General features: G+C 37.3%; 1 protein-coding gene and 1 long non-coding RNA gene across 2 annotated transcripts in view; one reads left to right on the plus strand and one right to left on the minus strand.

Moving 5' to 3' along the window:
* Window positions 1-275: 275 nt before the first annotated feature.
* Window positions 276-18,332, minus strand: LOC138165869 (uncharacterized). The gene is made up of 2 exons (XR_011169476.1): window positions 17,681-18,332; window positions 276-9,173 (listed from the first exon to the last, which is right to left on the minus strand). It is a non-coding gene; the product is annotated as an uncharacterized lncRNA (long non-coding RNA).
* Window positions 18,333-20,471: 2,139 nt separating this feature from the next.
* Window positions 20,472-27,973, plus strand: part of ARID2 (AT-rich interaction domain 2) — a 248,418-nt gene continuing 240,916 nt past the window's right edge. Inside the window, exons 1-3 of the mRNA XM_069094245.1 lie at window positions 20,472-20,720; window positions 20,841-20,934; window positions 22,043-22,140. Of these exons, the coding sequence (XP_068950346.1) occupies window positions 20,629-20,720; window positions 20,841-20,934; window positions 22,043-22,140 (284 nt within the window). The 5' untranslated portion in view covers window positions 20,472-20,628. The remainder of the gene's footprint in view (window positions 20,721-20,840; window positions 20,935-22,042; window positions 22,141-27,973) is intronic.

The raw sequence follows: 27,973 nt of genomic DNA on the forward strand, positions 1-27,973 counted from the left end.
GACAACTCCAAGAGAAATGCCAGGAGCAGAACAGAGATCTATACACAACTTTCTCAATGTGACCAAGGTCTTTGATATTGTCAGTGGTGAGGGCTTGTGGAGAATTATGTCAAACTTTGGTTGCCTGGAGAAATTCGTCAGTATTTTATGTCAGTTTCATGATGGCATGCTTGTCCTGGTTCTGGATAGGCTCTTGCACTATCCCAGTCACAGGTGGAGTGAAATAAGGCTGTGTGCTTGCTCCCATGCAATTTAGTATGTTGTTTTCAGCAATGTTATCAAATGCCTTCAGTGAAGATGAAGGCAGCACCAACATCAGCTACACACTGATAGTAAATTATTTAACTTGAAAAGGCTACAAGTAAAGACTAAAATGGAGGGAGAGCTTGTGAATGATTTTTTTTGTTTGTTTGTAGATGATTGTGCACTCAAGGTAGCCTCAGGCTGAGATACAACAAAGTGTGGATCAATTCTCTGCTGCTTGTGCTAATTTGGGCCTAACAATTAACACCAAGAAAATACAGATGTGCCCCCAGTTAGCACTACACTATCCATACATGGAATCACTGGTTACAACAAATGTAGAAATTTGGAATGCTACGAATAAGTTCACTTATCTTGACAGCATACTTTCCAGGGATGTACACATAGATGATGAGGTTGACACATGCATGGCTCAGTGTTGGTGAGATTTTGAAGTAAAGCATGGGAGAGAAGTATTAGACTACTTACCAAACTGAAGGTTGCTGTGCTGACCTCATTGTTATATGCCTGTGAAACTTAGACAAGTCTACCAGCACCTTGCCAGGAAACTGAATCACTTCCATTTGAACTGTCTTAGGAAGATTCTGAAGATCAACTTGCAAGATAAGGTACTAGACACTGAAGTCCTTTCTCAAGCTGAACAGCCAAGCATTCAAACTCTATTGCAGAGACCACAACTCCAATGGGCTGGCCATGTTCTTCAAAGGCCAAATGTATGTTTGACTAAAAGACTATTTTACAGGGAACTAATGCAAGGGAGGCACTCACATGGTGGAGAGAAGAAGCAATACAAGGATACTCTCAAGGTTGCTCTGAAGAACTTTAGGATTGTGTGATACAGGATTGTAATGGAAATGCAAATTTAAAGATCTTCCCTGCCCTTAGGCCCTTTGATAGGCTTAAGAGACTCTGAGAACCTTCCTTGATTTGAAAATATACTCTGCCTCCTAATAGGCTGAATGTGGTCACATGGAGCCTGTGGCAGGAGGCGTGGTTTTCAGGATTGCCCACACCTTGATGCTGTGTGATTGGGCAGTGGGTCAAGAGGGTGGTTACATTCTTTGACCCAGGAGAGGGCTATATAATCCCTGATGTGAGGCTTTGCTTTGGGACTCACTTTGAGAAGTGTTCTGTGATTTGATCAGATGAGACTCTGGGAAGCCATTGTTGAGAGCCCCCCAGCTTTGAAAAACCCAGATGTTGATTTGATATGAATGTAATGGTTGGACAGTTTGGAAACTTGTCTACTTTATCTGTTTCTCTGTCTTGATAATTCTAATTCTGTCTGTATACTCTGAAGTTCGGGGTGCTGACCTTTTCCCCTGAACTAGGTAAACGATACATATTTGGCTGATTAAAGTAAGCTTGTTAACCCATTTTGAGTTGCTTTCCTTTATCAAAGCAGATCCAAGAACCTGTATTGGCAGCCACCCTGGGGATGCTGGGGTGCTTGCTGCTACAGGGATACACTGGTGAAGGACTCCCAGCAGGGCATGCTTGAATCAAAGAGGGTGCTATGCTCTATTAGTCAAGCAGAATTGCAGTTGTTCAACAAACAAAAAACAAAAACCAGCAACACATGAGATCTGTAAATTTAGAGACATCTCCACTCCAGATACTCATATAGACTATTTGTGCCTGACCTGTAGTAGAGCCTTCCAATTACATATTGGTCTGATCAGCCATAGTCAGACACACTGTTACCTTGGTTCCAACCTTTGTTCTCTTTGTAAACGAAGTACAAAAACCAACCATTGCACAATAGGCATTCCATCACATTTATATACTATAACTTATTCAGCCATTGTCCAATTTATGGGCTTCCCCCCAGCTCCTAATTTTTTGTCACTGTAAAAAAGAGCTACACATGTTTTTGTACTTGTTTTGCTTAGGTCTAATCCCTCTCTCTAATTCCCCCTTATCCCTTTTTTCCTTTTCCTCTTCTTTCCCTGTCAAATTGAATGTATTTCTGTACCCAACTATTCTTCCCTCTTTTAACTGGTTCATATGAAAATGAGATTCAAATGTCAGATCACCTCTGCAATTTTTGATTTGCGTACCCTTTCTTTTGTCCCACTTAATAGTATTTTATTTTTTCCAATTACATGTTAAGATAGTTTTTAACATTTATTTTTTAAGGTTTTGAGTTCTAAATTTTTCACTCTCTCCTCTTTCCTTCCCTACCTCCACAAGGCAGTAAGCAGTCTGATATAGGCTATACATGTACAATCAAGTTAAACATATTTTTACATTAGTCATGTTGTAAAAGAATAATCAGAAAAAAAGTGAAAAACCATGAGAAAAAAAAAACAAAAAGTGCAAATAGTATGCTTTGTTCTACATTCAGACTCCATAGTTCTTTCTCTGGATGTGAGTTTTTTGAATTTTGAATTGAAATTTTCCATTTTGAGTTGTCTTGGATCATTGTATTGCTGAGAAAAGCTAAATCCATCATAGCTGATCATTTCAGTTGCTGTTACTTTGTACAATATTCTCCTAGTTCTGCTCACTTCATTCAGGACCAAGTAATGTAAGTCTTACCAGGTTTTTCTGAAATCCATCTACTCATCATTTCTCATAGCACAATAGAATTCCATTACATTCATATACCACAACTTGTTCAGCCATTCCCCAATTGATGGGCATCCCCTCAACTTCCAATGCTTTGCCACCACAAAAAGAGCGGCTATAAATATTTTTATATATGAGGGTCTTTTTTCCTTTTCTTATTATTATCTCTTTGAGGTACTGAATTAGTAGTGGTATCGATGAATCAAAAGGTATGCAGAGTTTTATAGTCCTTTGGGCATAGTTCCAATTGCCCTCCAGAATGGCTGGATCAGTTCACAACTCCACCAACAATGCCTTAGTGTTCTAATTTTCCCACATTTTCTCCAACATTTATCACTTCCTTTTGTCATATTAGCCAATCTGATAGGTGTGAGGTGATACTTTAGAGTTGTTTTAGTTCACATTTCTTTAATCAATAGTGATTTTGAGCATTTTTTCATATAACTATGGATAACTTTAATTTCTTCCTCTGAAAACTGCCTGTTCATATCCTTCAACTATTTATCTACTGGGGAATAACTTGTATATTTTTTGAGGGGGGAAGGTGGGGCAGTTGGGGTTAAATGACTTGCCCAAGGTCACATGGCTAGTTTTTGTGTGTGTTGTGTCTGAGACTGGATTTAAACTCAGGTCCTCTTGACTCCAGGGCCAGTGCTCTATTCACTGTGCCACCTAGCCACCCCGGAATGACTTGTATTCTTATAAATTTGACTCAGTTTTCTATATATTTTACATATGAGACCTTTATCAGAAACACTGGCTGTAAAGATTATTTCCTAGCTTTCTGTTTTTCTTCTAATCTTAGTTGTACTGGTTTTGTTTATGCAAAAACTTTAATAGATTCTTCCTTTTTCCACAGATTTGACAGGTAAACTATTTCTTGCTCTCCTAATTTGCTTATGATATCCTTTATGTATAAATCATTGTGACCTTGTCTTGTTATATGGTGTGAGATGTTGATCTACGCCTAGTTTCTGTCATACTATTTTCCAGTTTTTGTCAAATAGTGAGTTCTTATTCCAGAAGTCGCAGTCTTTGGGTTCATCAAATAGTAGATTACTATAATCATTTGATTGTTTTGTGTGCCTAACCCATTCCACTGATCCACCACTCCATTTCTTAGCCAGTACCTAATCATTTTGATGACTACCACTTTATAATATAGTTTTAGATCAGGTAGGGCTAGGCCACCTTTTTTGCATTTTTTCTTCATTAGTTCCCTTGATATTGTTGACCTTTTGTTCTTCCAGATAAATTTTGTTATTTTTTTCTAGTTCTATAATTTTTGGTAGTCTGATTGGTAAGGCACTGAATAAGTAAATTAATTTAGGTAGGATTATAATTTTTATTATATTAGCTCAGTCTACCTATGAGTAATTGATTTTTTTCCCAATTGTTTAGATCTGACATTGTGTTAAAGGTGTTTTGTAATTATGTTCATATAGTTCCTGGGAGGCTCCCAAATATTTTATATTGTTTACAGTTATTTTAAATGGAATTTCTCTTTCTGTTACTTGCTGCTGGATATTGTTGGTAATATATAGAAATGGTGATGATTTATGTGGGTTCATTTTATATGTGACTTTGGCAAAGTTGTTGCTTCAAGTAGTTTAGTTTTTTAGCTGATTCTCTAAGTAGACCATCATATCATCTTCATAGAATGATAGTTTTTGTTTCCTTACTGCTTATTCTAATTCCTTCAATTTTTTTCTTCTCTTACTGATAAAGTACATTTCTAATACAATCTTGAATAACAGTGGTGATAATGGACATCCTTGTTTCACCCCTGATTGTACTGGGAAAGTTTCTAATTTAGTCCCATTACATATAATGCTTGCTTATGGTTAGATAGATACTATGCTCTCTACTGTTTTTAATAGGAACAGGTGCTGTATTTTGTCAAAAGTGTTTTCTTTTTTTTGGAGGGGGGAAGGTAGGGTAATTGGGGTTAAGTGACTTGCCCAAGGTCACACAGCTAGGTTTTTTTTTTTTTGTGTTAAGTATCTGAGGCTGGATTTGAACTCAGGTCCTCGTGATTCCAGGGCCGGTGCTCTATTCACTGCACCACCTAGCCGCCCCAAAAGTGTTTTCTGAATCTACTAAGATATGGTTTTTTTTTTTGAGGGCAATTGGGGTTAAGTGACTTGCCCAAGGCCACATGGCTAGTTTTTGTGTTAAGTGTCTGAGGCTGGATTTGAACTCAGGTCCTCCTGACTCCAGGGCTGGTGCTCTATTCACTGTGCCACCTAGCTGCCCCTTAAGATATGGTTTCTTTTGGATTTGTTATTGATATGGTTAATTATGCTGACAATTTTCTTAATATTGAACCAGCCCTACATTCCTGGTATAAACCCCACCTGTATTATCCTTGTGAAATATTTTATTTTTTTGCATGAATATTAATTACTGAAATTGGTCTATAGTTTTCTTTCTCTATTCTGGCCCTTCCTAGTTTAGGTGTTAGCACCATATTTCTTGTCATAAAAGGAATTTGGTAGGACTCCAAAAAAACTTTATTTTTCTAAATAGTTTATATAGTATTGGAATTATTCTTTCATTGTTTGGTAGAATTCACTTATATGTGGCCCTGGAGATTTTTTTCTTAGAGACTTAATTGATGGCTTGTTCAACTTCTTTTTCTAAAATGGGGTTAAATATTTTATTTCTTCTGTTAATCTGGGCAATTGTAAAGTCAAGCACGAGCAGCTTTCCAGAGGACAGCTGCTGTGAACAGCTTTCAAGGTTCTGATTACATAGTATAGTGAACTCTTTATTTATTCAATAACAAATCAAAGCAAAACATTCACAGAAAATCAAGGTACAGCATTCACAATATTATGACTTATCAACTCATCACTAAAATGGCCACATAGCTTTCACCAAAGAGGTCACATAGTTTTAAACAAAGTACATTCATTTAGTCAATCACAAAATCCTTAATTCAATCACAAAGTATAAGTTCTCTGCCCCTAGGTCACAGTAAGTGATCATCTTCTAAGTCACTACACAGTATCCAAGTAAAGTCTTCTTTCAGCTTGACTCATGGCTGACTCTCAGCAGCTCATATCTGAATCCACCCAACTTTCACCTGGATTCAAAGGCAGGCAGCTCCCAGTTCCTTGTCTAGCTCCTTGTCCAGTTCCCATTCCATACTGAAGTTCACAGTGTCCAGTCCACCTCAAGTCCTTCACAGTTCGAAAGACAAAGCACAAGTTTTCTCCTTCTTGACTCTGCCACCTTTTGAGTCCTCTTCTCAGTTCTGTTGTCTGAAACCCTGGGTCTCTCCTATATGCTCATTAACTCCTCCCCCTTCCTGTTGCAGGAGTTCATGAGTTCTAGGGTTCACAAGTTGTAGGGCTCATACATTCTGTTTCTTTTTTATTTTTTGGAGGGCAATTGGGGTTAAGTAACTTGCCGAAGGTTACACGGCTAGTTTTTGTGTGTGAGTGTTAAGTGTCTGAGGCCGGAACCGAACCAGAACTTGGGTCCTCCTGACTCCACTCCGGGCTAGTGCTTTACTCCCTGCTCCACCTAGCTGCCCCTCACATTCTGTTTTTTTTTTTTTTAATAAGCAATTGGGGTTAAGTAACTCGCTCAAGGTTACACAGCCAGTTATTTCTGGGTGTGGTGCTAAGTATCTGAGCCCTGATTTGATCCCCAGGTCATTCTGACACTGGAGCCGGTGCTCTTACTTGCTGAGTCACCTGGCCGACCCTTACATTCTGTTTCTTAACAGACTTGATACAAGGCTCAAAATAAACTTGAACTGAACAAGGTGTTAATTCAATAGCTGAAACGAGGTGTGAACTATTTCTGTTCTTGCCATTACAGCAATTTATATTTTTTATAAATATTCATCCATTTCACCTAGACTATCAGATTTATTGGGATACAGCTACCTACTCCCCTCCTTTTTAAACTTCACCTGAAGTACAATATATTCTGCTTCAGCCTTTTACCTTTACTATGTGTGTATCTCTGCTTCAAATATGTTTCTTGTAAACAACATATTGTAGGATTATAGTTTTTAATCCCCTCTGCTATCTGCTTCCATTTTATGGAGTTCATATCATTCACATTTAGTTATGATAACTGTGTATTTCCCTCCATCCCCCCCCCCCCAGTTTATACTTTTCTCTCCTTTCACCCCATCCCTCCTCACTGTTCAGAAGTAATCTTAACACCACCTCCATCAATCTGCCCTCCCTTCTATCAGCCCCACTTTGTTTTCTTTTCCCTTTCCCCTACTTTTTCTGCTCTCCCTTCTATCAGTCCCACCCACCTTTTCCCTCCTAATTCTCTCTAGGTTAAGTTAAATTTCTATACCCAACTGAGAATATATGTTATTCCCTTTTTGATTTAAGTCTGATGAGAGTAAGGTTCCCCTCCTTTTTTCCCTCTACTGTAAAAGGTCTTTTGTTTATCTTCATGTGATGTAATTTATCCTATTCTGTTTCCCAAACCTTTCCTCTTCTCCCAGTACAATCTTTTTTTCACTCCTTAATTTTTTTTATATCATCGTATCAAAGTCAACTTATACACACACCCTCTATGTATACACCTTCTAGCTGCCCTAATAGAGATACAGTTCTAAAGAGTTATATGTATCATCTTCTCATGTAGGGATGTAAACAGTTTAACCTTATTGAATATACATTTTTTCTTTCCTGCTTATCTTTTTATACTTTTCTTGAGTCTTGTATTTGAAGACTGAATTTTCTGTTCAGCTCTGGTCTTTTCAACAGGAAAGTTTTAAAGTTTCTTATTTCATTGAATGTTCAACTTTTCCCCTGAAAAATTATGCTCAATTTTTCTGGGTAATCCAAGCTTCTTTGCCTTCTAAATATCATATCCCAAGCCCTCTGATTCTTCAATATAGAAGCTGCTAAATCCTGTGTAATCTTGACTGTGGTTCCTTGATATCTGAACTGTTTCTTTCTGGTTGCTTGTAGCATTTTCTCCTTGACATGATAATTCTGGAATTTGGCTATAATACTCTTTAGAATTTTCATTTTAGAATGAAATTTTCATTTCAGGATGCTTTCAGTTACTACTTTACCCCCTGGCTCTAGGATATTTTTGATAATTTCTTGAAAGATGCTCTCCAGGCTCTTTTTTAGATCATGGCTTTCAGACAGTCCAATAATTCTTACTTTATCTCTTATGGATTTATTTTTCAGGTTAGTTGTATTTCCAATGAGATACTTTACATTTTGTCTTTTTTCACTGTTATGATTTTGTTGGACTGGTTCTTTATGTCTCATAGTCGTTAGCTTTCACCTGCCCAATTTTAATTTTTTAAGGAATTATTTTCTTCACTGATTTTTTGTATCTTCTTTTCCATTTGGCCAATTCTACTTTTTAGAAAATTATTTTCTTCAGTGGATCTCCCCCCCCTCCCCAATTTGGCCAATCGTATTTTTTTAAGGTTTTTTTTTTTTGTTATTTATTTATTTTTTAAAGCAATCGGGGTTAAGTAACTTGCTCAAGGTTACAAGGCCAGTTTTTTTCTGGGTGTGGTGCTAAGTATCTGAGCCCGGATTTGATCCCCAGGTCATCCTGACACTGGAGCTGGTGCTCTTACTCACTGTGCCACCTGGCCGCCCCTCCAATCGTTATTTTTTAAGGAATTGTTTTCTTTAATCAATTTTTTTCCTCCCTTTTATAAGCTGTTGTCTCTCTTGAATAAATTTCATTTCTTTTCCCAGTTTTCATTTTACCACTCTTATTTGATTTTTAAAAGCCTTTTCAGCTCTTTTAAGGTTTCTTGGGCTTGAGACCAATTCATATTCCCAATTGAGGCTTCACATGTAGGCATTTTGACACTGCTGTCCTCTTCAGAGTTTGTGTTTTGGTCTTCACAGTCACCATAATAGCTTTTTATGGTCAGGGCTCTTCCCTCCTCCCCCCATTTTTTTAGCCTATTTCATGACTTTTAAAGTTGAGCTTTGCTCCTGGGGCACAGGGGGCACTGTCCCAAACTTCTTTTGCTCAGAGCCAGAGGCCTGATCACTGGCTTTCTGCACCAGGGCCTCCAGGTCTTGTGGCTTGCCCACACTGCTGGGGTGGCTGGGCTAGCTGCACCTGTTGCGTCAGGGTTCTAGAATCTGTTTAGAGGCTTGATTTAATGTTGTTTCTGAGGGAAGCTGGGGAGAACCAGGGCAACTTCCTGCCTGGCTTCTCTCCACCATCTGTGTAGACTTCTCTCTACACTTATTTAAGATTATTTCTCAACCTTTTTTCTTTCCCCTAGGGCACTCCTCTTCCCCTTTCATTCCATTCTTCTAAGATCATCAAGACATAGCAGGATCCCTTCCACAGCCTTCTAAGGAGACTCCCTAGAAAACAGGATTCAGAGGGGACACATAAATCATCTTCCTATGTTAGAACATAAGCAGTTTATCTTTAATATTTTCTCACTTCTCTTTATTTGCGCATGTGTGTGTTTCTCTTGATGCCTATGTTTGAATCTCAAAGTTTCCATACTCTGGTCTTTTCATCAGGAATGTTGGGAATTCCTCCATTTCATTAAGGTTCATTACTACCCCAATCATTCCCTCCCTCACCCTTAAGATTATATTAAATTGTTCAGTGTAAATTATTGTTTGTAAGCCTATATCCTTTACATTCTGTAACATAAAGTCTCCATTCCTTTGTAGTGGTGGCTGTTAAATCATGTACAGATGATCCTGACTATGGATCCTAAGTACTTGAATTCTTTCTTTTTGGCTGCTTGCACTATTTTATCTGGATGTTTGTTCCTGGGAGTTTTCATTTGGGGGTTTCTTTTAGGTTTCTTCTGGTAGATTCTTCCCATTTCCATATTGCTCACTGGATCTAAGAGAACTGGGCAGCTTTCTAATTTATTGAAAGAGCCTTATTTTTAGGCTCATTTTTGATCATGGTTTTCAGGTACTTAATGATTCTTAAATTTTCTTCCCTCTTGTTTCAAGGTCAGTTGTTTTTACACCTTTTCTTCTATTTTCTCAGTCTCCTGATTTTATTTTTTACATTTCTTTGTGTCTCATGAAGTTATTAACTTTCATTTGATCTATTCTAATATTTAGAGAATTTGATGGTTGGGCAAGGTGCCAATTCAACTTTATTACCATTTATTTCTTCTCTAGTTCTCATTTCTTTTCCAATTTTATTCCTTTAGTGCTCTCATTTCATTTGTATCTAAAAATTCTTTTAAAAAAACTTTTGTTGAACTTCTGCCAGGAATTATAGCTGAATTTGTGCCCAACCTGTGATTTTCTCATCCTGGAATGCCACCCCGAGTTGCAGGTCCTCTTCTTCAGTGTGCCCTGCATCTGTGACCCAGAACTGGGTAGAGAATAATAGGGATGCCAATCAAGACCTGCTTCTGAATTATACAAAAGATTAGGGTCCTCTGTGCTATACCTAGTTTCTCCTTTTTCCTGCTACACAGCCTCTATTGAGCTTGACCTTTTTGTGCAGCTTCTAGCCGGGTCCTGTAACCTATTGTTAATTGACCTGTCTCCCTATGTCCACCTGGACTGGAAAATGGCTGACAAAGATTATTTTTTCTTAGAATTCCTGATCAGAACTTAGTCTGGAGAGTTTTCTAGATTTGCTTTTATGAGTATGGAGTGGGGTAGAGGGAACTCATGTATATATATGCATATATACATACATATATAAAAACATAGCAGATATTTTTAAAAGGCAGCTAAGTATTGGAAATTAAGGGACTATCTTTGTATTGAGCAATGCTAAACAAATTATGAATGCAATATTATTGTGCCATAAGAAATGACAAAATGTATCATTTCAGAGGAAATTGGAAAGACCTACATTTTACATTTAAATACATATGTATATATGTATGTTAATAAAATTGTCAATTAAAAATAAAAATTTTGTATATACTGTTACACACAAACAGAAGAAAGAAAAAATTCTCCTTTTGTACTGATTAAGAAGATATATTTAATTTTTGTTTAAGAGTATACATACTTCTGAGAAAATATGATCCAGAAAACATCTTTTGTAGGACCAAGGCAATGCTCTTTTTCTTCATGAGATCAAAAGCTTAAAAAAGATGCAAATATAATATACTTCTCCTTATTTAGTCTATCAATACTCACTTTTTATCATTAATTATTACCTTGGTAAAATGTGAGAAAGAATAACATTTTTTTCAGATATATCTAATGTAGTTAAAAATAGGAAAACATCTTATAAGCTTATTTGATAAAAGTCTTTTTTTTTTCTTTTTGGAGGGGGGAAGGCAGGGCAATTGGGGTTAAGTGACTTGCTCAAGGTCAGATGGCTAGTAAGTGCTAAGTGTCTGAGGCAGGATTTGAACTCAGGTCCTCCTGACTCCAGGGCCAGTGCTCTATTCATTGTGCCACCTAGCTTCCCCAAAAGTCTAGTTTCTAAGATAAAATAAGAACTGATTCAAATTTATAAGACTAAGAACTATTCCCCCAGTGGTTAAATCATCAAAGGATACTAAGAAGCAGTTTTCAAAGAAAAAAAATCCAAGCTGTCAATAGCCATATTAAAAAAAAAGTGCTCTAAAACTCTAAAAGAGAAATGAAAATTAAAAAAGCAATTTTAAAGTGTCACTTCACACTCATTTGACTGACAAAGATGACAAAAGAGAAAAAATGATGAATGGTGAAGGGCACAGCAATTTGGAACTATGCCCATAAAGTTAATAAACTGTATATATCCTGTGACTCAGTTATACCACTAGTACTCATCCTATACTCCAACAAAATCAAACAAAGAGGAAATGCACTCATATATACAAAAATATTTATAGCAGCTTTTTTGGTAGCTAAATATTGGACACTAAGGGGCTATTCTCATATTGGCAAATGGCTGAACAAAATAGTAATAACAGAATATTATTGTGCCATAAAAAATCACAAAATAGATATCCTTGGAAGAAATTAAGACCTATACTTCATATTTAAGATCGGTATATATGCTAATAAAGTTGTAATACATTTGGTTTTTTTTTGCCTTTTGGAGGGCAATTGGGGTTAAGTAATTTGCCCAAGGTTACACAGCTAGTTTTTGTGTGTGTGTGTGTTTGTGTATGGGTATTAAGTGTCTGAGGCCAAAACCTAACCTAGGTCCTCCTGACTCCGGCCGGGGCCAGTGATTTACTCACTGCGCCATCTAGCCGCCCCTAATAAATTTTTTTAAAGGAGAAAAAACAATCTAATAAAAACAGGCCAAGAAAAGAAGCGAATGGCTGACTTTACTAATTGATTACAGAAATAAAACATAATTTAAAAAAAAGTTCGTTTTAAAATACTTAGATTCTCTTAAGCTGCATATCCAAATCTCATGTTTGTGACAATGGAAAGAACAAGACTTGGGAATTAAAAGGCCTAGTTTTGAATCTCATTTACTAGCTGTGTGAGTTTGGGTGAACTCACTTTACTTTTCTAGGTCTTTCAGGCATGTCATCTTTAAAATAAAAGTGATTAAATGATCACTGTAGACCTTTCCAGTTCTGTCATTCCATGATGCCATGAAAACTGAGTTTAGTGGATATAGTATTACCCTGGGAGTCCTGAAGCACACTTGAGTCTGAATCCTGCTTTAGATATTTACCATGTGACCCGTGGGCCACTCATTTAACCTCTTTTACTGGGGTGGGAGAAAGGAGGTAACATGCATTTATTAAGTACCTACTATGTGCCAAACACTTTGCTAGTCACTTTACAATATAATCTCATTTGATCCCAATCAGTTTCTTTATTTGTAAATAATAGCAGCTACCTTCCAAACAGGGTGGTTGTAAAGGTTAAATGAGATAAGTTAATTATTAAAATATTTTGCAAACTTACAATGCCATTTAAATGCTACTGATTATTGAAGTTATGATTATATTTAAAATATGCACATGTTTTGTACACATATATATTTTCAAACTCCACATTTTCTGTGTGTAGATTATTATATAGTATAGGGATTATTCCAGAATAATTTCAATAAAGTTTGTTGGGGCGGCCAGGTGGCTCAGTGAGTAAGAGGACTGGCTTCAGTGTTAGTTTCTATAGACAATTTGAAAACAAAACTGCAAGTCTTTTGCTTATATTTTAGTGTCATATAGCTGAATTTCTACTATGAAGATTTATATGAATTCTTTGTGAAATATTTTAGGATTCAATAACTACACATATTGAATTATACCTAGACAAGAACACATTAACCATAAAATTACTCTGTCTTTGGGGCTTAATATGTAATTAATAGAAAGTGCATTGGAAGAAGAGTTAGTATGCTAAGGAAGTGAAATATAAAATAATTTTCTTAAACATGGGAAAAAATCCTTTTTGTAAAATAGCATTTTATAATTAATTTACTAAGCATTTTTCTTTTTGAAAGATAAAATATCAAAACATCTAATTGTTTTGAGTATGGATTTTCAAGGAATGTAAGTTAATCACCTGTTAATGGAATTGCTTTATTTGTCCTCTTCTATTGAGATAAACCTTACCTCCTAATATAGCATTCACTATTTTGTGGATAAATTTCCCCCATTCCCAAAATCTTGAATTTAACTCTTAAAAGCTCTTTAGCTTACAAATTTCTTCACATATATCTCTTCAAGCTAGTACTTGATAAAAAAGGTTTAGAATCTACTCTAATGAAAAATTCTAAATATTTCTAGGGCCTAGTTTCCATTTCCCATAGACAATTAATAGGAATTCTCATAGGCAATTCTTGATAGTATTTGGTTGTTTGGTTATTGTCCTTCCAGATCAGACTAATACAATTTAGAAGGCTCTACCACAGGTCAGGCACAAACAATACATATGAACATTTGGGATAGAGATGACTCTAAATATCATCACATACATACATTAAAATTTTCAAGGTGAATTTGATGCTCTCTAAACTCCTTTCCAGGTGTGATATGTTCACATTACCAACTGCCTAATGGACATCTCAAATTTGGCCTGTCCAAAATTATCTTCTCTCCAATTCTATCCTCTTCCAAACTTTGCTATTTCAGTCAAAGGCACCACCACCATTGCAATTTCCAAGGTCTATGACTTTATTGTTACTCCTGAAACTCACTTTTCGTCATCGCACAAATCTAATAATTTGCCAAATCTTGCCATTTCTACCTCTACAACATCCTTTGCATAGAATCGACCCCTTTTCTCTTTCACAGGCACCTTAGTGCAGGCCTTAATCACCTTTCACTTACATTTCTGCAATAGCCTCCTAAATGGTCTCCCTGTCTCATCTCTTCCCAAAAATGATTTTCATTAAGTGCAGATTTGACCATGTCACAATCTCTCTACTCAATAAAAAATGGCTTCCTATTACCTCTATAATAAGTATGAACTCTTCTGTTTAGCTTTTAAAGCCCTTCATAACCTGGTTTCAAACTGTCTTTCTACCTCCCTCTCCTAAACTCTGTGATCTAGAAAAACTGGCCTTCTCTTTTCCTCACACAAGATACTCATGCCCTCTGTCTTTGTACTTGCTGTTCCCCAACACCTAGAATGTGCACTGCCTTCTCATATTTGCCTCATAGCATCCCTTTCATCCTTCAAATCACAACTCAAATACCCCCTTCTATATGAAAGCATTTCTTGATCTGCCCCCCCCCCCCCAAAAAATTACCTTTAATTAAAATATTTGGAATTTATTTGCAAATATTTTTTTATATAGAGTAAAAAGGGGGGGGGGGGAGAGGAGGTTTCCTGGTAAACATTTAACAATGAGCTTTCCAAAGGAAAAAAAAAAGGATGATGAGGCACTTTTAAGTTTATTTCGTATTATTAATATTTCCTCCACAAGTCTAGACAATCATCAAAACAAATTCTAATTTATAGTATTTGGTGATTTCTGAAGTATAAATCCACTGAAAATTTAACAAGTTAGCTCTGCCACATGCTTTTTTCTCCCCCTGTTTGAATGTAGTTGTATTTCTATCACTAGTGCCTAGGCACAATGCCTGGCACATAGTTGATTAAAAAAATGCTTTTTGATTGATGGTCCATGGTGAGATAGCTAGTAATGTCAGAATAGGGATGCATACTCAGATTTTCCTGATTCAAAGTCTGACGTTCTTTCCATTAAACTATGCTTCTTGAGCAATGGCAGACATGCTGTATTTAAAATCAGAGAAACTGAGTTCAAATTTTATTTTGCTACTAACTACTGATGGTTATATCATTTAATCTCTTTTAAAATCTCAATTTCCTCTTCTTTAAGAGATGGTTGGAGTAGATAACCTCTTGTAGTTATAAAATCTATGTTCTATAAGTTCATAAATAGGCATTGTATCTGCACAGCACTTTGAAGTTCAAAAGTTTTTAAAATACTCATACATATATTAACATTTTAGTTAACTCATGTCACTAATGTGCCTCATTTAAGATCCCTTTGAATCAAAGTTTTAAACTGTACTATGATGTGAAAAAACTTTATATAAAAATTCAGAATGATGCAAAGAATTAACCACTTTATGATGAAAATAAACCATCTTTAAAATAATTTGCCCGGAAGTGTCTATATTAGACAAAAGCTATGGCTTTGAAATATCATTATTTTATGTTTTTGGTATATCAGCACTGAGTAAGCTCTAATTCTTAACTTCTCATAGAAATGCAGAGAATTATTTCATCTTTAAAAGTTATTAATGCTACTTAGATTCGTAAACAAAGTCTAGCCCAACATTTGACATTCTAAATAAACTTTCAAACACACAAAAATTTAGCCACCAGAATACCGACATACTAAAATTCATATGTAACAAGACATCAACGCATTAATATTTATTCTGGAAAGAGAGTTCTATTAACTTTGAATAATGGATTCAAGTACAAAATGATTGGTTTTGTCCATGATGAAGAAATTATTTCCAAAATACTTACTGATTCAACTCTTTTTATCTATAAATTTAAAGTACATTGAAACTTTCAAATCTACCTATGTGTCGTGTCATACCATGTTCCTAATGGAAAAAATCATGCTATGTCATCATATTTTGTTGCTAATTGACTAATTAAAGCTTTATCACTGCAAATTTCAGAGTATTACGATATTGATACACTTGCTATTTTGTTGATGCTAAGTATTTTTGCTCCCTCTACTTTTTTGGAGGGCGTACCCACACTGATAAGGTCACAGGTTCATTAAAGCTATATTAGAATTATTTTGCACTTATGTCTTATCTTTATTTAGATAAGTATTATTTTTAATTTAATTTCTTTACTAAATACTTTTTAATTTCCTTTAAAAATTAAGGATTAGCATTAGCAGAAACCGAGTTCAGGTTGATCATTTATGCGTAAGGTTTATAGAGCTGCTAATAAAAATTGTGTTACATTTTGCTATTCTAAAGATTATTTCCTTTTAGGATAAACATTGACCTATAAAATCTAGTTACAATAGTTTCTAGTGTTATTGCTTATGTAAATATGTGTATACATATATACTGAATTATGTTAAGTTACAACTTTAAAAAGAACCAAAAATTGTATTTCATTATTAGTTTCCCATCAAATTAGTTGACTATTATTGTTAAACTGGAAACACCCAAACTGTTTCATAGCTGTTTTTCTGGGTATCTACTCTATGATATCCAGTACAGGAAAGGCATATTACACTAAGAATATAATACACTAAGAATTTAGGTTACTAGTAACGTAATATTGAAAGAAAGAATCCTCTCCTCAGATGACAGACTTCCATCATCAAAGTGAGAAAAACATAAAAGCAGTGAGATGACAAATGTTGTGGTCTGGCTATTTAGTTGCTAAAAAAAAAAAAGGCAGTTCTAGCAACAGAATTACAGTTTGATGAGTGGTAACTTGATTAAATATGAAAGGCAGAGGCAAGAGCACAAAGGACCAGGCACTATACATAATGGTGAATCACTCTGCAAGGAGTAGGTAATTGGGTAGCAGAAAGCTGTAGTTGTACATTAGAAAGGGACATGAACAACTCTTCTCCCCTCCCCCCAAAACATATTTAGCCAAAACACTATTGCAAAATGTAAAAAAAATAAGATTTCTTTTTACAATCCGTATAATTAACGAATGTTTTTTTTTTTTATCTAACCTAATATTAATTCATGTTATATTTGGTCACTTGTTACATTTGTTCCATTAAGTAGTAATAAAAGAATATGGCAAGCTTTTACCTTTACGTTTTTACCTTAGTGATATCATCAGACATTTAATTTCCTATTTTTAACAAAAGTTTATACATTCAAAGTTATGAATCTGAACTTTTTACAAATATACTCTTAACATTTGATTCTGAAGAAGGCAACCCTTTGGGGGTTATAAAAAATTCTAGTTTCATATCTGGTTAATTAAAAATATTTTTACGGGAGGAGATACACATACACGTATATAAATTTATATCTATACACAGAATGCAGCAGAAAATATACACAGAATTATATATATATATATATATATATATATATATAAATATAAACACAAATTCAAGTTCCCCCCTTAAGAAAAAGACCCTTTGGTTTAAAAAAAAAAAACCTAAGATAAACTGTTGACCATTGGAGAGTGCCCTGATCTGTTTATATAATTATATAACCCACAATTCTGAAAATGTTTACTTCAATAAATGTGAATGCCTCTCATTCCCATTCCTCAATCCCAGCACAATAATTATTACTGTCTCGGATAGGAAGCCTGGGGTCCTGCAGAAGCAAGCCCAGCTCCCGTCCTAGCCCTAGTCCTGAAACACGGGGAAAAAGGGAAGTTGCCAGCAGCCAGAATCTAGGGGGTGACCGTTTCGAAGGGGTCTTTGGCTTTTTTATACGTCATCTGCAAAATCTCGAGATAAAGTAAACCACAGGAGCCAAACAGACCTCCTTCCTCAGCCCCAGGTGCTGCGGATCATGTCAGGTCCGTTTTCTTTTACAGGCTCAGCATCTCTACACAGCCCCGTCGTTTCCCTTCCAACTGACCCGCTCCGGGAAGGCTCGTCCACGCGAAATTCCAGTTCCTCAGGCAGCTCCCTACGAAAGCGAGGAAGGAAAGAAAGAACAAGACGGCGCTGGACCATGAGGCCACGGGGCGCTCGGCGGGGCTCCCCGGCTGCTGGCCGGCTGGAGCCGCTCCCCCGTCCACTTTTAACCTCCAATCACTTGAGGGTGGTCTCCACAAAAGTAGTAAAAAGGAGTAAGGCGAGTAGCCGGGCTGAAAGTCCTTAAAATATCCGACAGACCTGAACTTTCTCCCAGTCTCGTTCCTCTGGTAGCATTTCTTAAGCTCTGTGCTCCAGCAGTCTGTGTTGGCAAGATCTCTTTCCGCTCACAAAATGGGGCTGAGGCAACTGCTACCGTCTCTTCTGAGGGTGCCGCCATTTTGTGAGGCGGCTGCTGCAGCAGCCAGGGGTATGTGTAATGGTTGAATTGAGTGGACTCCCCCCGCCCCCCAGGGAATCCCGGGCGCTGTTACGTAAGGGGTTACGCGCAAGTGCAGTGTTTAGGGAAACCGAACTCTGCCAGGCTACGCAATTTCGTTGCCTACAGCTCTGTCACCCCTACCTTGAACCCTTGGGAAGGGACAGTATGATCCTGACCTCTCTCCTTTTCCGCTGGTGTCCTACATTCACGCTCTCCCCGACCCAGCCCTCTTCCTAAGTGGCTCTCCTCCTCTTCAGAGGCCTATATCTCTGTCAGGCTTCTTGGATGGCATGATAAACACCACGCTTAAGGCACAAACTTATTTAGGAAAACATACATTTTCCGGAATTGTGAGCCTGAAACGTGGGAGAATCTTATGTGTTGAATATGATTGCTAGAACAATAAACGATTCAGGTTAACCGGCCTTGAAACAGTCATTTGAATCACTTTGCCTGGTATCCACCACATCTGTCACATGGGATATCCCATACACTGAAGTGTTGAGACTTAACATTTATACCCTTTATCTAAACAAATGATCACAGGTAAATGCACACTACTCTGAATATTGTTGAGTTTGCTTGTCTTTTTGTAGGCATTATTAAAAGTAAATATATTAAACTTGACAGTAACTAAAGCAATTACTCGTGATTTTACAGTCTTTAAATATATTTTAAGTATTTTATTTAGGATTTAAGAAGTATCGTGGCACGAAGAGTCGGCCTTGCACCCCAGAAGATTTGGCTTCAAGTTCTGCCTCGAACAGACACTTACATATAGGCATCATAATATTGGTTACTAGTCACTATTCCCCCTCAGGACTCTAGGGAAAGCTCAAAGCTCCTAAATTGCTGAGAAGGTGCTGGCACTGGTATAGGGCTTTTCTCATCTGGGGGTTCACTATATCTATGAAATCTCAAATCCTGTCCTACTCTTTTATTCAAGATACTTTAATATAGAATACTTGATAATTATTAGGAAAGTTTTGATACTGTCTTCGAGAATGGTTATTCTTTATGGAATGCTTTGAACAGTCCAGATCCTCTGAAAATTACAAAAAGGAAACCAAAGCATCAGTGTTATTTTCCTAAAACTAGAACATTTAGAAATTTCACAAGGTGGTATGATATGCTTAACTTAAATTTTGCTAAAGTTAAGTTTGTAGGGGCTTTTCTAGAATAATGTGGTAACCTTTCCACAAAATATTTGAGGCACAGAAAAAGCCTTTCTTCTAGAAAAAAAATTATTGACTTTATTCCACTCTTACGAACAATTTTAAAGAATGGGGAAAATGAGTCTCAAGTCTCTCTCTTCTCCCTTCTAGGATGTTCTCTGGGGCTCTTCAAGAGTAAATAACTCAAACACTGGAAAAAAAAAACGTCAGGGAAGAGAACATTTCCTCCATCCCTAACCCCGAAACAACCGGTAGTAGCCGTTTCCCCACTCCTCCCTCCCCCTTTCCGCCGGCTTTGTGTGCGTGTGAAGTGTGCGGCACATTGCAGATGAACCCTAAGCCTCAGTAAGCTAAATCTATTGTTCCCGGCGAGTTGCTGCTGGGTCTGTGTGGAGCCAGACGCTGTGTCCAGGTCGGCCCTCGGGTGTCGCTGTACAGCACTTGGGCTCTGCGGCGGCAGAAGGGAAGAGAGGCAGACATCTAGCAGCAGAAGCAGCAGCAGCAGCTACAGCAGCTCGGCTACCTTAGATTTTTTTCTGAGAGTGAATCGCTCGCTGCATCCACAGTGACAGCTACCTAGAGCTGCCAGCGTCTGTAATCCACACGGTCAACACCGCTTTCGACAAACCTACACACACAGACTCTTCCCCTCCCCCACCTCCTGCCCCAGCCCAACCACCGAAAATCACCGATCCTTCCAACCTCGCTTCCTTCTCTTTTTCCCGCTCGTGTGTCCCAAACAGCAGAACCATGTTGCATCTCATTCCCAAGTGGACTTGGCCGGCCTGGTGGTGCTGAGAGAAACGGGCTAGAGAGGGGGGAGGGGGGGGGAGTCTTTCGCCTATCGTGTAGGATGTAGATTCGGCCGTCACCTACCTCTGGTTTCTCTCGGATTTCTTTAAACTTTTTTAGAACCCCCCCCTTCCCGCCTCCTCCCCCAACTCCTGCTCTCTCATTCTCCTCCTCCCTCCCCCCTCCCTCCCCCCTCCTTCCCTCCCTCTCTCTCTCTCTCTCTCTCCCTCCCTCCCTGCGCCGCCGCCGCCGCCGCCGCTGCCGCCGCCGCCGCCGCCGCTGCCGCCGCCGCCGCCGCCGCCGCCGCCGCCGGCCCATGACTGAGCCCTGCTGCCGCCGGCCGAGGAATGGGCTCCGGGCTTTGGTAGGCAGTGAAGGGAGTGGGGGACGCTTTTTAAACAGCGATCTTTTTTTTTTTTTTAAATCTCCTTTAAAAAAATAATGGCAAACTCGACTGGGAAGGCGCCGCCGGACCAGCGGAGAAAGGGACTTGCTTTCCTGGACGAGCTGCGGCAGTTCCACCACAGCAGAGGGTGAGAGCAAAATCGGGCGGGGGGGGGAAGGGACTGGTGGCGATCCTCTCACCCAGGAGGGGACCCCAAGGAGAGAAGGGGGGATCCTGGCTGACAAGTGCGGTGTTTTCTCTCGGGTAGGTCTCCTTTTAAGAAGATCCCTGCTGTGGGTGGGAAGGAGCTGGATCTTCACGGTCTCTACACCAGAGTCACTACTTTAGGCGGATTCGCGAAGGTGAGTGGAAGTTTTAATTTGTATTTCCCTCTCGCTAACCTCCTCCAAAAAGTCTCCTTTGACCCCAGAGTGGAAACTCGGAAATGGGGGGGATGCACTCAGTGGAGAAAAGGGTTATTTTTCTTTTTAGCCGATGGCAAAGAAGGCAGATTGTGGAGGTTTTTTTTTTTTTTTTTGGCCTTGTGGCTTGTGTGCGTGCGATTGGCAAAGGAGGGGGGGGTTCCTCTGTGTGGAGCCCGGGGTGCGCCGCACACCACTCGGCACCCCCTTTCCCCTCGCCCCCTCAGCGAGGGTTTGGGGAGGAGTGGAGCTGTGTGTGTGTGTGAGTGTCTGTCTGTGTCTGTGTGTCTGTGCGCGCGCGGGGCTCTCGCTCCCTGAGTCAGTTTGTGCTGCCTGTTATGAGCGCTGCCGCCGCTACCGCGCTAGCACAGGCGGAGACACACAGAGCCACAGACTCTGAGAGCAGTTTTCGTGCAACTCAAAATTAGCGCGGGCAGGTTTAACATCGATAATCTGCAGCGAAATGATCCTGGCAGCCGGGGGCACCGCCTCAGCCCCTTCCCCCTCGGTTTATATCGCTAACAAAAGAAACCAGGACCTGTCTCTAAATAGCCATCTTAGGCTTCAAGGCTAGGCAGAAACTGTAGGCCTCAAAGAAGGGCCTATAGAGATGGATAGATGTGAGAGAAGGATCGGAATCGTTACCCGTCCCGGCCTCCCCCCTCCCCCCACTTCTCCCCAAACCCGGGACAGTTGCAGTCCGGAAGAGTATTGATCCTTTTGAACTTTTGTGTGTTTGTGGGTGTGTGTGTATGTGTCTGTAAGAAAGCGACCTAGGGACTTGAGATTGGTTATTGTTAGTGCTCCAGAAACAAAACAAACCCATCAAATCTCCCCTAAACAAAACGAGTCTTGTTAAATACCTGACTCGGAAGAAAACACAGTGATCCAGCAGGATCTTTCTCAATATTTCTTATTGATTCATCCCAAATATCCATCATATGCCTTAGCTACTTATAGATCTCAGTAAAATGGATGTTTCTATTGATAGGTTAGCATTTTCTCAGGTTATTCACCCTCAGACATGTGTGTGTTTATGTTTTAACAGGTTTCTGAAAAGAATCAGTGGGGAGAAATTGTAGAAGAGTTTAACTTTCCCAGAAGTTGTTCTAATGCTGCCTTTGCTTTAAAACAGTATTACTTACGGTAAGTAGTAGTGACTCTTACATACTATTAGGACATGTGGAATTTTAACACAATTTTTGAAAGCTTTGAAAATCATTAAAATGTTTTAGAATAAAACTACCAAATCTACTTATCTAGTCTGGGAGATCTTGAGTATCCATCATTTGGGGACTTTCCTCTTGTTTGTTTATATTTTACATCTAAAACTTTTATGGGTGATTTCCTCCTCCCTCCCCCTTCAGTAAACACTTTTGTGACTTTGTTATTGATTGTTTGATATTGACAGGGGGCTGAAAAGTAATGGTAGCTATTGAGTAAAGCTAGTTTCTGAAACTTTGTTTCTCTTAGGGAAAAAAGTTCTTTCTTTTAAAAGCTTGTTCACATTAAAAAAATTACTTTCTGGATTTCAAAAATGAGACTTTTGTGGGTAGATGTTATTGGATAGTTTCAGTAAAGTATTGGAAGAAGTTAAAGGAGTATTTAAAACAGTGTGCCATAAACATTTAAAGAGTATTGTTAAATTTTTAGATAAAGGAAAATGATTTTAGTGTTTGTTAAACAGTATTAACAATATGGTTTTGATTTTTTTCTTTTTACATTTTATCTGACTAGTGTGAAAATTAAATTTCAAATTAAATTTAAATTGCAATGTTTGTGTTCTATTTAAGTTAATTAATACATTCTTGATCCATTTTTGGGGTATTCCAGTTTTGAGGAATATTTTCAGCTTTTAATTTTGATAAGGAGGGGTCAAGTAGCTTATTTTATTTTTTTACATTCATTCACCCATAAATGATAATTGAAGTCACACATTTCTTGGGAAAACATTTTTTAAAACATTTTTGTCTTTAATGAAAACATAAGTGCTGTACTTGTTTTTGTTTTGTAATATAGCTTACATTGTTTTGATGTTTGCATTTGTTTATAGCTCAAAATGTATACAAACTTGTGTCACATTAAGCATTCTCAAGTAGGAAATGAAGTAATTTTAGAAGTGAACTTTCTATTGGCTGTCTAAGATTGACTACAAACTTTGGGGGTAGTAGCTATGTTACTTTGAAATATGAATAACTTTAGATAGCAGTAGTTTCTGCATGCCTTGTGTGATGGTATGTGTGTATATATAAATATATATTAGTTTTAAATAAAGTGCCAAGTACAGCAAAGTATCTTCTTAAACATGTGTGAGGGGTGATACAGGAATGGGGTGAGAAGTATTTCATATTTTGGTTGACTTTCACTTATTTCCACTGTGATTCTTAAAGAATTTTCCTAAAGAAAAACGAGCTTCTTGAGATTGGTCTATTTGGATTTTCTTAGTGTAGCATTGAGATTAGAAGACTTTTCAAATGCTTTTCCAAATTATGTCCATTTTGTAAAATACAAACTGTGTTATAGTTTATATAATAATATCTAAGCAACCAAAAGGTACTTACATAGGATTTAAATGAGAGGTTATCATATATTGCTGAAGACTTTACATTCCATGAGATAAACACTTTTAAAAGTGGAAGAGTTTTGATATTAGAATATAATATTTGCTTTATCTTGAAGTATTAGATTTAAAAAAATTCAACATTTTAATGTAGTTAATTACACTAAAATACTTTAGTCAATCATAGATACTGTTTCAAAAGTTGTATTAGAAATTATAATTTTATTTTGGAGTTATATCTACTATTGCTTATCTGTAGAGGTGTCAAGTTTGTTTACCAAAACACTATCAAGGTTATATAAAGTTATTTAGGTGGATCTCAAATACTTTTTACACTTGCCTTGTAAACTTTTTGTAACCATGTGTCATTTTTCTTCCATATGTCCATTCCCCAGCTTTGTTATTTTAGATTGTAGCTAGGCGACTAGGAAAAAGTTGAATCATTTGATTTGGAAATAAAGCCATGTGAAGATTTGCATGACTTATAAAAGAAATATTCTGGATAAAATTTTGTACTTCAACCTTGAAAAATTCTCTGTGGGTGTAGTATTGCACAGTGACAGTAGATGTATGATGGTAGGGTTTTTACCTTCCCCTGAAAAGTAATTACCTTGCAGACAAGGTACTATTTTAAATGGACACCTTTATCAAACTATACTAGTTAGTGTAAGAATGTCTTTTAAAAGAAACATTAAAGCAAGTGACTTGGAAAGTTAATTGTTTAGTGCAACTGGAACTTTTATCTAATTGGCTAGGTAGCTGTCATGCTATTTTCTTGTTTAGAGAATAGTTAGGTATTAAGGAATAATATTTTACTTAAGGACAGAAAAATTCAAGTACCAGTCAATTACATACAGTTTTGTGTTGGTTTTGACTCAGATTTGACTAAATCTGAGCACAAACAGGTTTGTTGAGTTTTGTCTATTAAAACATTAATATCTTTGTAAGTGTAGATATTTGTGCATATTTATTTATAGACAAACACAAAGAGTCATATACTTTTAGATGGGACCTTAGAGAGCCCCTAGTTCACTGTTTTCATTTCACAGTTGAGAAAATTGAGGGCATAGTTTATAGTTGTTTTCCAAAGTTTAAGAATAAAAAGTTTAATTAGTTATTTTCTGTAAACTTTGGCATAAGATTAAAAAATTTTAAAGATTGTTTAACATCAGACAAAAGTAGAAGACATCACTTAAACATTTTGTAACTTGGACCATTTAGTAATTTCAATATATCATTTTTTGATAGTTATTTCTTTTGAAAATCTCAGCATATTCCACAGATTTATCTTTATAGTGTTCTTATAAAATGCATAGGGAGTAGGTTGCCCAATTTTATAGCTGGAGAAACTGAGGCATATTGGAGTTTAGTATTTTAACTGTTACTTTGTTAGAGGATTTAATGCCATTCATGTGACCATTTCTTAAGGCAATCATATTTAATGAGTCAAATAGGAGAAAGTCAGTTTCTCAGTCAGATAATGCTACAGGATTAAAATGTAATAAGAATTTAGATGTGACTGGTTTACTACAGTTTCAGAGTTATTCAGTGGATTTAAAAAAATGTGTTAGGGATGAGAGTGATGGGATTTACTGTTTATAATTTGAAATTGTAGTATGGAAGTATTATAAAATATTTAAAATGCATAGGTATAGAATTCTGTTTGAGTTTGCTTGGCATTGACAGTGCTTTGGTCATCAAAATCAACTTGGTGCTTGATGTTTCCATTATAAAACTTGATTTTTTTTAAAAAAGGTTAAGTGACTTGGAACCAAGGGACCTGGGTTTGAATCCCTGCTCTGAGTAACTGCGTGACTTTTTTAAGTCACCCATTGAACTTCTTTCCATAGCTGCAAAACAGGATCTACCTTATAGGGTTAGTTGTTTTGTGAGGAAAACATTTTGAAAGCATTAAAGTGGTTTAAAAATGCTTGCTACTTGTTTGACTTTGAACAAGTTCTTTAACTTCTCTGGTTCTTACTTTCCTTGTCTATAACTTGAGGGTGCTGGACTAGGTGAATTGTAATACTCTGCCGGTTCTGAATCTTAAAATGCCAAATACCTTGAGATGTGAATAGCCAGTGTGGTATAGTAGAAGGAATACCAGACTTGGAGATTCAAATTCAAATCCTTCTTTCAACCTTTACTAGTTGTGTCATTATAGGCAGATTTGTTTAACTGAAGCTCTCCTGTCTTATCTGTAAAACAATATCTGTATCTCAACCTTGAAGGATTATTATGAAGTTCAAGGAAATAATGTATGCAAAATGCTTTGTAAACCTTAAGGCTCTTCCCTTATACATGCCAAACTCTTAGTGTCCAATATCTGCCGTTTTGAATAGCTATTAAATGAGGGAGTTTTTTTAAGAAAAAACACACACTCACATTTAAGATAGTCAGACACTTAATTTGCCTTCCAGCTATCATGCATTTTACAGAACCATAGAATTTGAGAGTTGGAAGGGATCTTGGGGATGTGGTCTGATGCATATGTGAAAGGATTCTTTACTATTACTTACTGAACAAGTGATCATTTTAGCCTCTGCTTGAATACTTCTAAGGAGAGGAAGCCCACCACTTCTTTAAGCAGTCCATGCCACTTTGGATAGTTCTAATGGTTAGGAGGTTTTTCCTGATGTCAAGCCTAATTTTACCCCCTTTCAGTGTCTACCCACTGATTCTTATTCTACCTTTTGGTGACAAGTAGAATAATTCTAATCTTAGTTCCCCATGACAATCCTTCAGATACATAAAGACAGCTTTATCATGGCTCCCCAAAGTCTTTACTTCTCCAGGTTAAACATTATAGTTCCTTCAGCCTATCCTCATAAAACATAGACTTAAGACCCTTCACTATCATTGTTGCCCTCTGGACACTCTTCAGCTTATCAGTGTTTTTCTTAAATAGCGGTACTCAGAACTGAGGACAGTACTCTAGATCAGGCCTACAGAACACGAGGCTTAATTTCGGGCAACCCTGGAAAAATGTAGGGTTGCCATTGTGTGCTCTCTTGTTTGTCATGGGACACTTGGCAACCAGCCATCGGCAGTCTGTCTCTAGTCTAACCTATCTGCAGCCTGAAGAAGTTTAGCTTATTTTAATTTTGGCGTCTGTCTACTGCCAAGTTGTGCAGGTGTGCTCTAGATGATGTTTAACTGAGATAGAGTATGGTAGTAGTATGGCCTTACTGTTCCTGGAATTTATTGAATTACCATTTTCTGACCGCTGATATATTCATATCATATTGCTGATTCTTAGAACTTATAGCCCACTAAAACCATCAAATATTTTTCCAGAACTGCTGTCTAACCATGTGTCTCCATCTTATACTTGCAAAGTACCCAAGTGTGAGACTATATTTATTCCTATTGAGGATCATTGTATAGATTCGACCCAATTCTTTAGATTGTCAAGATACTTTTGTATCTTTACTTTGTTATCTAGTATGTTGGCTGTCACTCCAAACTTTGTGTCATCTGCAGATTTGATGAAAATGGCATCTATACATTTATACAAGTGATTAATAAAAATCTTAGGTAGCACAAGGACAAATACAGATCCCTGAAGTACTCCCCTGGAACCTTCTGCCATATTAGTAATGGACTCTCTTAACTCTAAAAAAAAGTGATATTTCTATTATATCTGAATACCTCCTTCTAAATTGTCTTCTCTTGTTGGAAATATTCTCTCTGGATATGTTTAGTCATTTTCAATTGTATCTGACTCTTTGTGACCCCATTTGGGGTTTTCTTGGCAGAGATACTGGAGTGGTTTTCCATTTCCTTCTCCAGCTCATTTTACAGATGAAGAAACTGAGGCAAACAGGGTAAAGTGACTTGCCCAGGATCACCCAGCTAGTAAGTGTCTGAGGCTGGATTTGAATTCAAGAAGAGAAGTCTTTCTGAGTCCAGGCCTGGCCCTCTATCCACTGCACCACACACCTGGATAAAGCATATTTAAAATATGTCAGTAGATGAAGTTAGGTGATGCAATGCTGGACTTAGGATCAAGAAGACCTGAATTCAAATCCTATCTCAGATATTTACTAGCTGTATGAGCCTGGAAAATTCACTTAGCCTTTCTCAGCCACAGTTTCCTTATTTGTAATCTGGGGTAATAATAGCATGTGCCCCAGGTTTATTGTGAGGATAAAATAAGATAATGTATGAAGTGCTTTGCAAACCTTAAAGCAATATATAGATAATTGCTATTATTGAAGATTATTTCTTTGTTAATTTGGATGAGCAAAACCATGTCTTTTATTTTAAAGGACTCCAAGAGAGTCCACACTGTAGCTCAGCTCTTTTAATAAGTCTTGTTATGAATCACTTGAAGTAAGGTAGAAACTCTCATTTGTTTCAGTGGGGTTCAAAAATGGATCATTTGCATGCAATGAAACATGAGTCTTTTTGCAAACT

Source organism: Petaurus breviceps, unplaced genomic scaffold (genome assembly GCF_028583685.1).
Source record: "Petaurus breviceps papuanus isolate PSGF00001 unplaced genomic scaffold, PetGlider_PUasm1.0 216, whole genome shotgun sequence".
Taxonomy (NCBI): domain Eukaryota; kingdom Metazoa; phylum Chordata; class Mammalia; order Diprotodontia; family Petauridae; genus Petaurus; species Petaurus breviceps.